The following is a 16,058-nucleotide window of genomic DNA, read 5'->3' on the forward strand; positions in this document are numbered from 1 at the left end:
CAATCCTCAAAGGCCCCTGATCCCCAAACGCCCTCCCTGGGCCCCAAAGGCCCTCCATCGATCCCAATTCATAGAACCAAAACTTACACACACACAAAAACTTACACACACACACAAAAACTTACACACACACACGGCAAAATACCAAAAAACGCGACAAATTAAAAACAAACGAAACACCATAAAACAACCCAAAAACACAAATAAAAACCAACAAAAACACAAAAACAAAAACTTGCAAGAGTTGGACTATTTTAGTAGTGTTTGGTTGTGGTTTACCTTGTCACAGTTATATTTTCTTGATTTTTCAAAGTTTCAAATTTTATGTTTTCCGGGGAAAAGAATGTTATTGTACTTTTGTGGAGCGTTCGAGTGGGGATGCACTTGGCACACTTACAGTGTCTTGATATTTCCAAAATTAATTTGATTTTCATATGTCTAAAATCAAGTGCAGGAAGATTTCTCTAGTTGCTTGGTGTCGGTTAAATTGTCAATTTTGATTTGACATTATTTTTAAATTTTCATTTTGAATTTCTGTTGTTGAAGTACGAGAGTTTGACTTTTTCGGGAGCGAACGGTCATGGTTTATCTTGGCCGAGTTACATTTACTTGATTTTTCAAAGTTCATTCTGAATTTAATAAGTTGAAAAGAAAGATTTGTTATATTTCAGTAATGTATGGTTATGGTTTACCTTGTCACACTTACATTTTCTTGATTTTTCAAAGTTCATTTTGAATTTCTTTCGTTGAAATGCAAGAGTTGGAATATTTCAGTAGTGTATGGTTCTTGTATACCTTTTCACAGTTAAATTTTCTTGATTTTTCAATGTTCATTTTGAATTTATTTCGTTGAAATGCAAGAGTTGGAATATTTCAGTAGTGTTTGGTTGGGGTTTACCGTGTCACAGTTACATTTTCTTGATTTTTCAAAGTTCATTTTGAATTTCTTTCGTTGAAATACAAGAGTTGGAATATTACAGTAGTGTTTGGTTGTGGTTTACCTTGTCACAGTTACATTTTCTTGATTTTTCAAAGTTCATTTTTAATTTCATTCGTTGAAATGCAAGAGTTGGACTATTTCAGTAGTGTTTGGTTGTGGTTTACCTTGTCACATTTACATTTTCATGATTTTTTCAAAGTTCATTTTTAATTTATTTCTTTGAAATGCAAGAGTTGGAATATTTCAGTAGTGTTTGCTTGTGGTTTACCTTGTCACAGTTAGATTTTCTTTATTTTTCAAATTTCAATTTTAATTTCTTTCTTTGAAATGCAAGAGTTGGAATATTTCAGTAGTGTTTGGTTGTGGTTTACCTTGTCACAGTTAAATTTTAGTGATTTTTCAAATTTCATTTTTGAATTTGTTTTGTTGAAATGCACGAGTTGTAATATTTCAGGAGAGGTCCGTTGTGGTTTAACTTGTCACACTTACATTTTCTTGATTTTTCAAAGTTCATTTTTAATTTCTTTTGTTGAAATGCAAGTTGTACTATTTCAGTAGTGTTTGGTTGTGGTTTACCTTGTCAAAGTTACATTTTCTTGATTTTTCAAAGTTCATTTTGAATTTCTTTCGTTGAAAAGCAAGAGTTGGACTATTTCAGTAGTGTTTGGCTGTGGTTTACCTTGTCACAGTTACATTTTCTTGATTTTTCAAAGTTCATTTGAATTTCTTTAATTGAAATGCAAGAGTTGGAATATTTCAGAAGTGTTTGGTTGTTGTTTACCTTGCCACAGTTACATTTTCTTGTTTTTTCAAAGTACATTTGAATTTCTTTTATTGAAATGCAATAGTTTGAATATTTCAGTAGTGTTTTGTTGTGGTTTACCTTGACAAGGTTACATTGTCTTGATTTTTCAAAGTTAATTTTGAATTTATTTCGTTGAAATGCAAGAGTTGGAATATTTCAGTAGTGTTTGGTTGTGGTTTACCTTGTCACAGTTACATTTTCATGATTTTTCAAAGTTCATTTTGAATTTCTTTCGTTGAAATGCAAGAGTTGTAATATTTCAGTAGTGTTTGCTTGTGGGTTACCATTTCAAAGTTACATTTTCTTTATTTTTTAAATTTCATTTGAATTTCTTTAATAGAAATGGATTAGTTTGAATATTTAAGTAGCGTGTGCTTGTGTGTTACATTGTCACACTTAAAGTCTATTTATTTTTAAATTTTTATTTTGAATTTCAAAAATTGCAAAATATTAGCTAGAATATTTCAGCTGCGTATGGTCGCCTGTCAACTTTTCACAGTTACGTTTTCTTTATTTTTCATTGTTTATTCTGATATTCATATATTTAAAATTAAGAGTGCGTCTATAACAGTAGTGGTTTTTTAGGGTTTACATTGTCACAGTTACATTCTCTTTATTTTTCAAAGTTTATTTTGAATTTTTTAAGTTGAAATGCAAGATTCTTAATATTTCACTTGTGTTTGGTTATGGTTTACCGTGTCAGAGTTACATTTTCATGATTTTTCTAAGTTCATTTTGAATTTCTTTCGTTGAAATGCAAGAGTTGGAATATTTCAGTTGCGTGTTGTCGTTGTTTACATTGTAAAAGTTAAATTTTATTTATTTTTCAAATTTAATTTTTAATTTATTTCTTTGAAATTCAAGAGTTGGAATATTTCAGTAGTGATTTGTTGTTTTTGACCTTTTCACATTTACATTTTGTTGATTTTTCATTTTTCATTTTGAATTTCTTTTGTTGAAATGCAAGAGTTGGAATATTTCAATAGTGTTTGGTTGTGGTTTAACTTGTCACAGTTACATTTTCATGATTTTTTCAAAGTTCATTTGAATTTCTTTTGTTGAAATGCAAGATTTGGAATATTTCAGCAGTGTTTGGTTGTGGTTTACCTTGTAAAAGTTAGATTTTCTTGATTTTTTAAAGTTGATTTTGAATTTCTTTAGTTGAAATGCAAGAGTTGGAATATTTCAGTAGTGTTTGGTCGTGGTTTACCTTGTCACAGTTACATTTTCATGATTTTTTCAAAGTTCATTTTGAATTTCTTTCGCTGAAAAGAAAGAGTTGGAATATTTCAGCAGAGTTCTGTTGTGGTTTAACTTGTCACAGTTACATTTTCATGATTTTTCAAAGTTCATTTCGAATTTCTTTTGTTGAAAAGCAAGAGTTGGAATATTTCAGTAGTGTTTGGATGTGTTTTAACTTGTCACAGTTACATTTTCATGATTTTTCAAAGTTGATTTTGAATTTATTTAGTTGAAAAGCAAGAGTTGGAATATTTAAGTAGTGTTTGGCTGTGGTTTACCTTGTCACAGTTAAATTTTCCTGATTTTTCAATGTTCATTTGAATATCTTTCATTGAAATGCAATAGTTGGAATATTTCAGAAGTGTTTGGTCGTCGTTTACCTTGTCACAGTTACATTTTCTTGATTTTTCAAAGTTCATTTTTAATTTCTTTCGTTGAAATGCAAGAGTTGGACTATTTCAGTGGTGTTTGGTTGTTGTTTACCTTGTCACAGTTACATTTTCATGATTTTTCAAAGCTCATTTTGAATTTCTTTCGTTGAAAAGCAAGAGTTGGAATATTTCAGTAGTGTTTGGTTATGGTTTACCGTGTCACATTTACATTTTCTTGATTTTTCAAAGTTCATTTTGAATTGATTTCGTTGAAGTGCAAGAGTTGGACTATTTCAGTAGTGTTTGGTTGTGGTTTACCTTGTCACAGTTACATTTTCATGATTTTTCAAAGTTCATTTAGAATTTCTTTCGTTGAAATGCAAGAGTTGGAATATTTCAGTGGTGTTTGGTTATGGTTTAACTTGTCACAGTTACATTTTCGTGATTTTTAAAAGATAATTTTGAATTTCTTTTGTTGAATTGCAAGAGTTGGACTATTTCAGTAGCGTTTGGTTGTGGTTTAACTTTTCACAGTTACATTTTCTTTATTTTTCAAATTTCATTTTGTATTTCTTTCCTTTGAAAAGCAGGAGTTGGAATATTTCAGTAGTGTTTGGTTTTGGTTTACCTTGTCACAGTTACATTTTCTTGATTTTTCAAGGTTCATTTTGAATTTCTTTCGTTGAAATGCAAGATTTTGACTATTTCAGTAGTGTTTGGTTATGGTTTACCTTGTCACAGTTACATTTTCTTGATTTTTCAAAGTTCATTTTGAATTTCTTTCGTTGAAATGCAAGAGAAGGAATATTTCAGTAGTGTATGGTAGTGGTTTACCTTGTAACAGTTACATTTTCTTGATTTTTAAAAGTACATTTGAATTTATTTCATTGAAATGCAAGAGTTGGAATATTTCAGCAGAGTTTGGTTGTGGTTTACCTTGTCACAGTTACATTTTCTTGATTTTTCAAAGTTCATTTTGAATTTCTTTCGTTGAAATGCAAGAGTTGGAATATTTCAGTAGTGTTTGGTTGTGGTTTACCTTGTCACAGTTACATTTTCTTGATTTTTCAAAGTTCATTTTGAATTTCTTTCGTTGAAATGCAAGAGTTGGAATATTTCAGTAGTGTTTGGTTGTGGTTTACCTTGTCACAGTTACATTTTCTTGATTTTTCAAAGTTCATTTTGAATTTCTTTCGTTGAAATGCAAGAGTTGGAATATTTCAGTAGTGTTTGGTTGTGGTTTACCTTGTCACAGTTACATTTTCTTGATTTTTCAAAGTTCATTTTGAATTTCTTTCATTGAATTATAAGAGTTTGAATATTTCAGTTGCGTCTCATTGTGATTCATCTTTTCAAAGTTACATTTTCGTGATTTTTAAAAGTTCATTTTGAATTTATTTACTTTAAATGCAATAGTTGTAATATTTGAGTCGTGTTTGGTCGTGTTTTACCTTGTCGCAGTTACATTTTATTGTTTGTTAAAAGTTGATTTTGAATTTATGTCCATGAATTGCAAGTGTTTGAATATTTCAGTAGCGTTTGGTTGTGGTCTACCCTGGCACTGTTACATTTTCTTGATTTTTTACAGTTCATTTTTAATTTCGTTAGATGAAATTCCAGAGTTTGAATATCTCAGCAGCGTTTGGTAGTGGTTTACCTTGTCAAAGTTACATTTTATTGTTTTTTCAAAGTTCATTTTGAATTTCTGTCTTTCAAAAGCAAGAGTTGTAATATTTAAGTAGTGTTTGCTTGTGGTTTACATTTTCAAAGTTACATTTTCGTTATTTTTAAATGTTCATTTGAATTTCTTTAATTAAAATGGAATAGTTGGAATATTTAAGCAGTTTTTGGTTATGGATTACCTTGCAAGATTTACATTTTATTGATTTTTCAAAGTTCATTTTGAATTTATTTCGTTGAAATTTAATAGTTGGAATATTTCAGCAGTGGTTTGTGTTTGTTTACCTTGTCACAGTTACATTTTCATGATTTTTCAATGTTCATTTTGAATTTCTATCTATGAAATGCAATAGCTGGAATATTTCATTAGTGTATGGTCTTGGTTTACCTCGTCAAAGTTACATTTTCTTGATTTTTCAAAGTTCATTTCGAATGTCTTTCGTTGAAATGGAAGAGTTGGTCTATTTCAGTTGTGTTTGGTTTTGGTTTACATTATCACAGATACATTTTCTTGATTTTAAAAAGATCATTTTTAATTTATTACGTTGAAAAGAAAGAGTCGTACTATTTAAGTAGTGTTTGCTTATGGTTTACATTCTAACAGGTAAATTATCTTTATTTTTAAAAGTTCATTTGAATTTCTTTCGTTGAAATGCAAGAGTTGGAATATTTCAGTAGTGTTTGGTTATGGTTTACCTTGTCACAGTTACATTTTCTTGATTTTTCAAAGTTCATTTCGAATTTCTTTCGTTGAAATGCAAGATTTGGAATATTTCAGTGATGTTTGGTTATGGTTCACCTTATCACAGTTACATTTTATTTATTTTCAAATTTATTTGAATTTCTCTCGTTGAAATGCAAGAGTTGGAATATTTCACTAGTGTTTGTTTATGGTTTACCTTGCCATAGTTAAACACATGTATACACATGCACACACATGTGCTTATCATGTGTTCTTATGATAAGTTAACCTAACCTTTTCCGGTGAGTATGGTTAGGTTAGACTAGATTAAGTTAGGTTACATTAGGTTAGGTTAGGTTAGCCTACGTACACTTCACTTAGGTTAGCTTAGGATAGGTGAGAGACATGCGAAAAGTTATGTGTATGATTAGGTTAGGTTAGGTTAGATTAAGTTATGTTATGTTAAGTTAGGTTAGGCTAGGTTAGCCTACGTACGCGCGTACGTAGGCTAACCTAGCCTAACCTAACACTATATCTAACTCTAACTTAATGGTCATAACCTAACGACTCAAGTACACTACCTGGAACTATTCCAACCTAATCTCTGCAATCTAGTCTCTAACATAACTGAAATTGCAAGCATGAACTTTGAAAAATCAAGAAAATGTAACTGTGATCAAGGTAAACCATAACCAAACACTACTGAAATATTCCAACTCTTGCATTTCAACGAAAGAAATTCAAAATTAACTTTGAAAAATCAAGAGAATTTAACTGTGAAAAGTTAAACTACACCATACAATGCTGAAAAATTCTAGCTCTTGCATTTCACCGAAATAAATTCAAATGAACTTTGAAAAATCAAGGAAATGTAACTGTGACAAGGTAAACCATGACCAAACACCACTGAAATATTCCAGCTCTTGCATTTCAACGAAGAAATTCAAAATGAACTTTGAAAAATCAAGAAAATGTAACTGTGACATGGTAAAACATAACCAAACACTACTGAAATATTCCAACTCTTATATTTCAACGAAGAAATTCAAAAGGAAATTTGAAAAAGCAAGAGAATGAAACTGTGACAAAGTAAACCACAACCAAACACTACTGAAATATTCCAACTCTTGCATTTCAACGAAAAAATTCAAAATGAACTTTGAAAAATCAAGAAAATGTAACTGTGACAAGGTAAACCACAACCAAACACTACTGAAATATTCCAACTCTTGCATTTCAACGAAGAAATTCAAAATGAACTTTGAAAAATCAAGAAAATTTAACTGATTTAATGTAATCCACGACAATAAGATGGCTAAATTCCCAAACTAGAATTTTACAGACATATATTTTCAAAATGAACTTTGGAAAATTATGAAAATACAACTATGATAAGGTAAACCACAATCATACACAACTGAATTTTTTAAACCCTTACTTTTCAACGAAGAAATTCAAAATGAACTTTGAAAAATCATGAAAATGTAACTATGACAAGGTAAACCGCAACCAAACACTACTGAAATATTCCAACTCTTGCATTTCAACGAAGAAATTCAAAATGAACTTTGAAAAATCAAGAAAATGTAACTGTGACAAGGTAAACCACAACCAAACACTACTGAAATATTCCAACTCTTGCATTTCAACGAAGAAATTCAAAATGAACTTTGAAAAATCAAGAAAATGTAACTGTGACAAGGTAAACCACAACCAAACACTACTGAAATATTCCAACTCTTGCATTTCAACGAAAGAAATTCAAAATGAACTTTGAAAAATCAAGAAAATGTAACTGTGACAAGGTAAACCACAACCAAACACTACTGAAATATTCCAACTCTTGCATTTCAACGAAAGAAATTCAAAATGAACTTTGAAAAATCAAGAAAATGTAACTGTGACAAGGTAAACCACAACCAAACACTACTGAAATATTCCAACTCTTGCATTTCAACGAAAGAAATTCAAAATGAACTTTGAAAAATCAAGAAAATGCTGACAGGTAAGCAACCAAACACTAGTGAAATATTCAACTGCATTTCGAACCAAAATGAAACGAAAATGTAACTGACAAGTAAACCACAACTAACTTACTGAAATATTCCAACTCTTACGACAAAGAAATTCAAAATGAACTTTGAAAAATCAAGAAAATGTAACTGTGACAAGGTAGACCACAACCAAACACTACTGAAATATTCCAACTCTTGCATTTCAACGAAAGAAATTCAAAATGAACTTTGAAAAATCAGAAAATGTAACTGTGACAAGGTAAATCACGACCATACACTACTGAAATATTCCAACTCTAAATGCTTTCAAAGAAATTCAAAATGAACTTTGAAAAATCAAGAAAATGTAACTGTGACAAGGTAAACCACAACCAAACACTACTGAAATATTCCAACTCTTGCATTTCAACGAAGAAATTCAAAATGAACTTTGAAAAATCAAGAAAATGTAACTGTGACAAGGTAAACCACAACCAAACACTACTGAAATATTCCAACTCTTGCATTTCAACGAAGAAATTCAAAATGAACTTTGAAAAATCAAGAAAATGTAACTGTGACAAGGTAAACCACAACCAAACACTACTGAAATATTCCAACTCTTGCATTTCAACGAAAGAAATTCAAAATGAACTTTGAAAAATCAAGAAAATGTAACTGTGACAAGGTAAACCACAACCAAACACTACTGAAATATTCCAACTCTTGCATTTCAACGAAAGAAATTCAAAATGAACTTTGAAAAATCAAGAAAATGTAACTGTGACAAGGTAAACCACAACCAAACACTACTGAAATATTCCAACTCTTGCATTTCAACGAAAGAAATTCAAAATGAACTTTGAAAAATCAAGAAAATGTAACTGTGACAAGGTAAACCACAACCAAACACTACTGAAATATTCCAACTCTTGCATTTCAACGAAAGAAATTCAAAATGAACTTTGAAAAATCAAGAAAATGTAACTGTGACAAGGTAAACCACAACCAAACACTACTGAAATATTCCAACTCTTGCATTTCAACGAAAGAAATTCAAAATGAACTTTGAAAAATCAAGAAAATGTAACTGTGACAAGGTAAACCACAACCAAACACTACTGAAATATTCCAACTCTTGCATTTCAACGAAAGAAATTCAAAATGAACTTTGAAAAATCAAGAAAATGTAACTGTGACAAGGTAAACCACAACCAAACACTACTGAAATATTCCAACTCTTGCATTTCAACGAAAGAAATTCAAAATGAACTTTGAAAAATCAAGAAAATGTAACTGTGACAAGGTAAACCACAACCAAACACTACTGAAATATTCCAACTCTTGCATTTCAACGAAAGAAATTCAAAATGAACTTTGAAAAATCAAGAAAATGTAACTGTGACAAGGTAAACCACAACCAAACACTACTGAAATATTCCAACTCTTGCATTTCAACGAAAGAAATTCAAAATGAACTTTGAAAAATCAAGAAAATGTAACTGTGACAAGGTAAACCACAACCAAACACTACTGAAATATTCCAACTCTTGCATTTCAACGAAGAAATTCAAAATGAACTTTGAAAAATCAAGAAAATGTAACTGTGACAAGGTAAACCACAACCAAACACTACTGAAATATTCCAACTCTTGCATTTCAACGAAAGAAATTCAAAATGAACTTTGAAAAATCAAGAAAATGTAACTGTGACAAGGTAAACCACAACCAAACACTACTGAAATATTCCAACTCTTGCATTTCAACGAAGAAATTCAAAATGAACTTTGAAAAATCAAGAAAATGTAACTGTGACAAGGTAAACCACAACCAAACACTACTGAAATATTCCAACTCTTGCATTTCAACGAAAGAAATTCAAAATGAACTTTGAAAAATCAAGAAAATGTAACTGTGACAAGGTAAACCACAACCAAACACTACTGAAATATTCCAACTCTTGCATTTCAACGAAAGAAATTCAAAATGAACTTTGAAAAATCAAGAAAATGTAACTGTGACAAGGTAAACCACAACCAAACACTACTGAAATATTCCAACTCTTGCATTTCAACGAAGAAATTCAAAATGAACTTTGAAAAATCAAGAAAATGTAACTGTGACAAGGTAAACCACAACCATACACTAGTGAAATATTCCATCTATTGCTTTTCAACGAAAGAAATTAAAAATAAACTTTTAAAAATCATTAAAATGTAACTGTGACAAGGTAAACCATAACCAAACACTACTTAAATATTCAAAATCTTTCATTTCAAAGAAAGCAATTCAAAATGAACTTTGTAAAATGATGAAAATGTAACTGTGACATGGTAAACCACAACAAAACACTACTGAAATAGTCCAAGTCTTGCTTTTCAACGGAAAGAAATTCAAAATGAACTTTGAAAAATAATGAAAATGTAACTGTGACAAGGTAAACCACAACCAAACACTACTTAAATAGTCCAACTATTGCAATTAAACGAAAGAAATTCAAAATGAGCTTTGAAAAATCACGAAAATGTAACTTTGACAAGGTAAACCATAACCAAACACCACTGAAATATTCCAACTCTTGCATTTCAATGAAATAAATTCTAAATGAACTTTGAAAAATCAAGAAAATGTAACTGTGACAATGTAAAACAAAACCAAACACTACTGAAATAGTCCAACTCTTGCATTTCAACTAAAGAAATTCAAATGAACTTTTGAAAAATCGAGAAAATGTAACTTTGACAAGGTAAACAATAAGCAAACACTACTGAAATATTCCAACTCTTGCATTTCAAGGAAAGAAATTCAAAATGTACTTTGAAAAATCATGAAAATGTAACTTTGACAAGGTAAACCACAACCAAACACTACTGAAATAGTCCAACTCTTGCATTTCAACGAAAGAAATTCAAAATGAACTTTGAAAAATCAAGAAAATGTAACTGTGACAAGGTAAACGACGACCAAACACTACTGAAATATTCAAACTATTGCATTTCAATGAAAGAAATTCAAATTAACATTGAAAAAAATCAGTAAAATGTAACTGTGACAAGGTAAACCACAGCCAAACAATACTGAAATATTCCAACTCTTGCTTTTCAACGAAAGAAATTAAAAATGATATTTTAAAAATCAATAAAATGTAACTGTTACAAGGTAAACAACAAAAAAACACTTATTAAATATTACAAATATTTAATTTAATCAAAAGAAATTCAAAATTAACTTTTAAAAATAAAGAAAATTTAACTTTGACAAGGTAAATCACAACCGATCAATACTGAAATATTCAAAATCATGCATTTCACAAAAAGAAATACAAAATGATCAATAAAAAATCTCGGATATTTAAGCGTGATTATCAAAACCATAACAAAACAATCCTTACATACTGGAACTATTTCTTGTCAACTATAGAAATTCAAAATGATAAATGAAAACTTATGAATATTTAACTTTGTAGATGGAAACCACACAAAAACACGTGTGACATAATCCAACTCTTGAACTTCACCGAAAGAAATTCAAATTGAAAATTGAAAAAATCATGAAAATGTAACTGTGACAAGGTAAACCACAACCAAACACTACTAAAATATTCCAACTCTTGCATTTCAACGAATGAAATTCAAAATGAACTTTGAAAAATCAAGAAAATGTAACTGTGACAAGTTAATCCACACCCAAACACACCTGTAAAATTCCAACTCTTTTATTTCAACTAAAGAAATTAAAAATGGAATTTAAAAAATCAAGAAAATCTAACCGTGACACGGTAAACCATAATCCACCACTACTTAAATATTCCAACTCTGTCATATAAACGAAATAAGTACAAAATTTAATTTTAAAAATCAACACCCTGTAACTGTGACAAGGTATACCATAACCATACACTACTGAAATATTCCAACTCTTGCATTTCAACGAAAGAAATTCAAAATGAACTTTGAAAAATCAAGCAAATGTAAGTGTGACAAGGTAAACCACAACCAAACACTACTGAAATATTCCAAATCGTGCATTTCAATGAAAGAAATTCAGAATGAACTTTGCAAAATGAACTTTGCAAAATTAAGAAAATGTAACTGTGACAAGGTAAACCACACCCATACACTACTGAAATATTCCAACTCTTGCATTTCAACGAAAGAAATTCAAAATGAACTTTGAAAAATCAAGAAAATGTAACTGTGACAAGGTAAACCACAACCAAACACTACTGAAATATTCTAACTATTTTATTTAAACTAAAGAAATTAAGATGAACTTTGAAGAATCAAGAAAATGTAACTGTGACCGTGTAAACCACAACCAAACGCTAGTGAAATATTCCATCTCTTGCATTTCAATGTAAGAAATTCAAAATGAAATTTGAAAAATCTTGAAAATGTAACTGTGACAAGGTAAACCACAAGCAAACACCACTGAAAGATTCCAACTATTGCATTTCAATAATGGAAAGACAAGATGTAAAAAGATATAAAAATATACTGTTACTATGACAATGAAAAACAATACAAAACGATTTTTAAATATTACATCTATATCTTTTCTATTTCATTATTTCAAAATGATATTTTTTCTAACAAGACAATGTATAATTAGCACTGTAATCAACAACCAAACACTACTGAAATAGTCCAACTCTTGCATTTCAATGAAAGAATTTAAAATGAACTTTGAAAAATCAAGAAAATGTAACTTTGACAAGGTAAACCACAGCCAAACACTACTGAAATATTCCAACTCTTGCTTTTCAACGAAAGAAATTCAAAATGAGCTTTGAAAAATAAAGAAAATTTAACTGTGACAATGTAAACCACGACCAAACGCTGCTGAAATAGTCCAACTATTTCATTTCAAAAAAAGAAATTCAGAATGAGCTTAAAAAAATATAGAAAAATTATCTTTGACAAGGTCAACAGTACACAAACTCTAATGACATATTCAAACTCATGCTCTTCAACAAAAGAAATTCAAAATGAACTATGAAAAATCAAGAAAATGTAACTGTGACAAGGTAAACCACAACCAAACACTACTGAAATATTCCAACTATTGCATTTCAACGAAAGAAATTCAAAATGAACTTTGAAAAATCAATAAAAAGTAACTGTGACAAGGTAAACCACAACCAAACACTTCTGAAATATTCCAACTCTTTCATTTCAACTAAATACATTAAAAATTAAAATTGAAAATATCAAGATAATGTTAAAGATACTAGTTATACCGTAGCAGTTCGAAACAGAAATATTCAGACACGTACTTATCAACGTCATTTCATAAAAATGTACTTAGTATCTTCATGAAAATTGACATTCGACCCGTTCAAACAAAAACAAACACTCTAAACCTTGAACATATATTGTATGTAATTGAAACCAATTAAAAATGAACTTTGAAAAATCAAGAAAATTTAACTGTGACAAGGTAAACCACAACCAAACACTACTGAAATATTCCAACTTTTGCATTTAAACGAAATAAATTCAAAATGAACATTGAAAAATCAAGGAAATGTAACTGTGACAAGGTAAACCATAACCAAACAATACTGAAATATTCCAAATCTTTCATTTCAACGATAGAAATTCAAAATGAAATTTGAAAAATTTTGAAAATGTATGTTTGAGAAGGTAAACCACGAACAAACCTTCCTGAAATATTCCAACTCTTGAATTTCAAGGAAAGAAATTCAAATTGAACTTTGAAAAATCAAGAAAATGTAACTGTGACAAAGGTAAACCACAACCAAACACTTCTGAAATATTCTAACTCTTGCATTTCAATGAAAGAAATTCAAAATGAACTTTGAAAAATCAAGACAATTTAACAGTGATACGGTAAACCGAAACCAAACACTGCTAAAATATTCCAGAAAAATTCAAACTCTAAACTAAATAAATTCAAGTGAACTTTGTAAAATAAATGAAATGTAACTGTGACAATCTAAAACATAGCCAAACACCACTTAAAAATTACAGCTCTTGCATTTAAACTAAAGAAATTCAAAATGAAATATGAAAAATAAAGAAAATCTAACTGTGACAATCTAAACCACAACCAAACACTACTGAAATATTCCAACTCTTGCAAGATTTGTGTGTGTGTGTGTGTGTGTGTGTAAGTTTTTGTGTGTGTGTAAGTTTTTGTGTGCATGTATGGGGACCGGGGGAGGACCTTTGGGGCCCAGGGAGGGCGTTTGGGGATCCGGGGGGCCCTTGAGGATTGAGTGGTCTTTGGGGCGCCCGGGGGACCTTTGGGGACCGGGGGAGGGCCTTTGGGAGCCCTTTGGCCCTTTGGGGCTCGGGGGCGGACCTTTGGGGGTCCGGGGGACCCTTGGGGGCCGCTTAGCCCTTTGGGAATCCGGGGGACCTTTGAGGACCAGGGGAGGGCCTTTGGGGGTCCGGAGAGGCAGATGGGGACCGGTGGGGGGCGTTTGGGACCCCGTTGGTCCTTTGGGAGCTCGATGGGCCTTTGGGGACAGGAGGAGGACCATTGGGGGTCCGGGGGACCCTTGGGGGCCGGTTGGCCCTTTGGGAGCCCGGGGGACCTTTGAGGACCAGTGGAGGGCCTTTGGGGGTCCGGAGGGGCAGTTGGGGGCCGGTGGAGGGCCTTTGGGACCCCGTTGGTCCTTTGGGAGCTCGATGGGCCTTTGGGGACCGGTGGAGGGCCTTTGGGGGCACAGGGAGGGCCTTTGGGAGCGTGGGGGGCTTTTGAGGACCGGGGGCTTCCTTCGGGGTTGGAGTAGGAGGATTGGAACCCTTTGGGGTTGGGTTAGAGGACCTCACAACACTGTTCAAATGAAACTTGTGTATTATAACGACCACAGAGTTTGACCCTCAAATTCTCTTCTAAAATCTTTCCTAAAATCTTCTTTTAAAATGTCTCTATCTGTTTCGCCGAAATAGTTCCATAACCTGTCTAAAACGGTTTCGCCCAAATAATCTCTAAACGTAAATTCAGCGTGTTCCTTTGTTATTGGCATCTCTGTGCTAACGCATTTCAAATTAATAGGAAACCTTTTCGCGCGCTAAAACAATTCATCGCTAAGACGCTTCTTGCCTAATTGTTTCCATGGCCTTTGGTTATTAATATCCTTTGGAGTTCGACCAGTAGAACTGTTCCCGAGGCAAAGACATTAATGACTTGGATCTATTCCTGGAGAAATGTTTCTAGGCGAAAATTTTAAAGTCTGACAGATGATGTCATTTATTGATTGATCTGTCAAGAAAGGAAAATTAATTTGTTGTTTCTAAGGGGAATTATTGATTCACGATAGGTGAATTGATGTCGACAGCACATGTGTTCCAAATTCCGGGAAACTCATATCATTTGGCTCGAGAGCAACAACAACAAATACTATTTCTGGACACCATGACATTCGCCTCGAGCATGTACATGACCAAAACAACAACAAATACTATTTCTGGACACCATGACATTTGCGATCGATTACACAATCAAGTTCTCGGAAATTCACTTCCCCCTCGAGTCCTAGATCAATAACACTGTTCCCGTTAGAATTCAATGCGCATGTGCAACCTTCGCCCCGGAGTTATTACACATAGAAACATCAAATAAATTGACCTTGTAAAAAGAGGTCATTGACCCCATTAACCACGTGTTCTCCCTAATGACTCTATGCCCTTATTTGATGTACTGATCGGAGATACGTTCTTTTGATAACCGAATTTTGTCCTGTTCGGAGTCGGACCCCCTCCTCTACTAGCAGCAGTCTTAATTTATTTTTTAAAGACGTCAAAAAGTCTATAATTTCTAGATTTTCGAAGCGATTCAGGTTGCATAATGTGAACCATTTTTATTTAGATAAAATTCACCACATAGATAATACTTCCCCATTTTTTTTTTATATATAAATTTTGCGTTAAGCGCATTTAAAGCATTGGGTCGTCAATAATAAGTAGTCTGATTCATTTGTTTACATTATGCCATGAAATTGCTCGAACAGATTTCTGAAAAAATTTCAGTAGGAATTATTAAAATTTTTATTTGCTTGTGTACCCGATTTCAATGCCACTTTCCGATTTTGGTACGCAGTATCACTAAGCCCTCTAAATAACAATACTTCAACAAAGTTACTTAGATCAGGGATTTCCATTCTTTTTAGCCCAGGTGTCTCTTTTTTAGACATAGGCCTACACTTCGATGCAAGTCAATTATTACCGATTCTGCCTTTTAGAACCTTTTCTCACGACGATACTATATAGTTGGTTCAAACCTAACATAACATACACTTTATGCAACTAATACATGAACAAAGGTAAACATTTAATCAAGACAGTAAGTTAGGTAAAATGAATAGCCTAAATAG

General features: G+C 31.8%; 1 protein-coding gene across 1 annotated transcript in view; it reads right to left on the reverse strand.

Moving 5' to 3' along the window:
• Window positions 1-15,845, reverse strand: part of LOC148953360 (ionotropic receptor 21a-like) — a 36,786-nt gene extending 20,941 nt beyond the window's left edge. The window contains exon 1 of the mRNA XM_089087939.1: window positions 15,749-15,845. Within this exon, the coding sequence (XP_088944065.1) occupies window positions 15,749-15,845 (97 nt within the window). The remainder of the gene's footprint in view (window positions 1-15,748) is intronic.
• Between the last annotated feature and the right edge of the window lie 213 nt (window positions 15,846-16,058).

The sequence above is a fragment of the Artemia sp. Qi Xiang Cuo genome, chromosome 4, assembly GCF_049724085.1.
Source record: "Artemia sp. Qi Xiang Cuo chromosome 4, ASM4972408v1, whole genome shotgun sequence".
Classification (NCBI taxonomy): Eukaryota; Metazoa; Arthropoda; class Branchiopoda; order Anostraca; family Artemiidae; genus Artemia; species Artemia sp. Qi Xiang Cuo.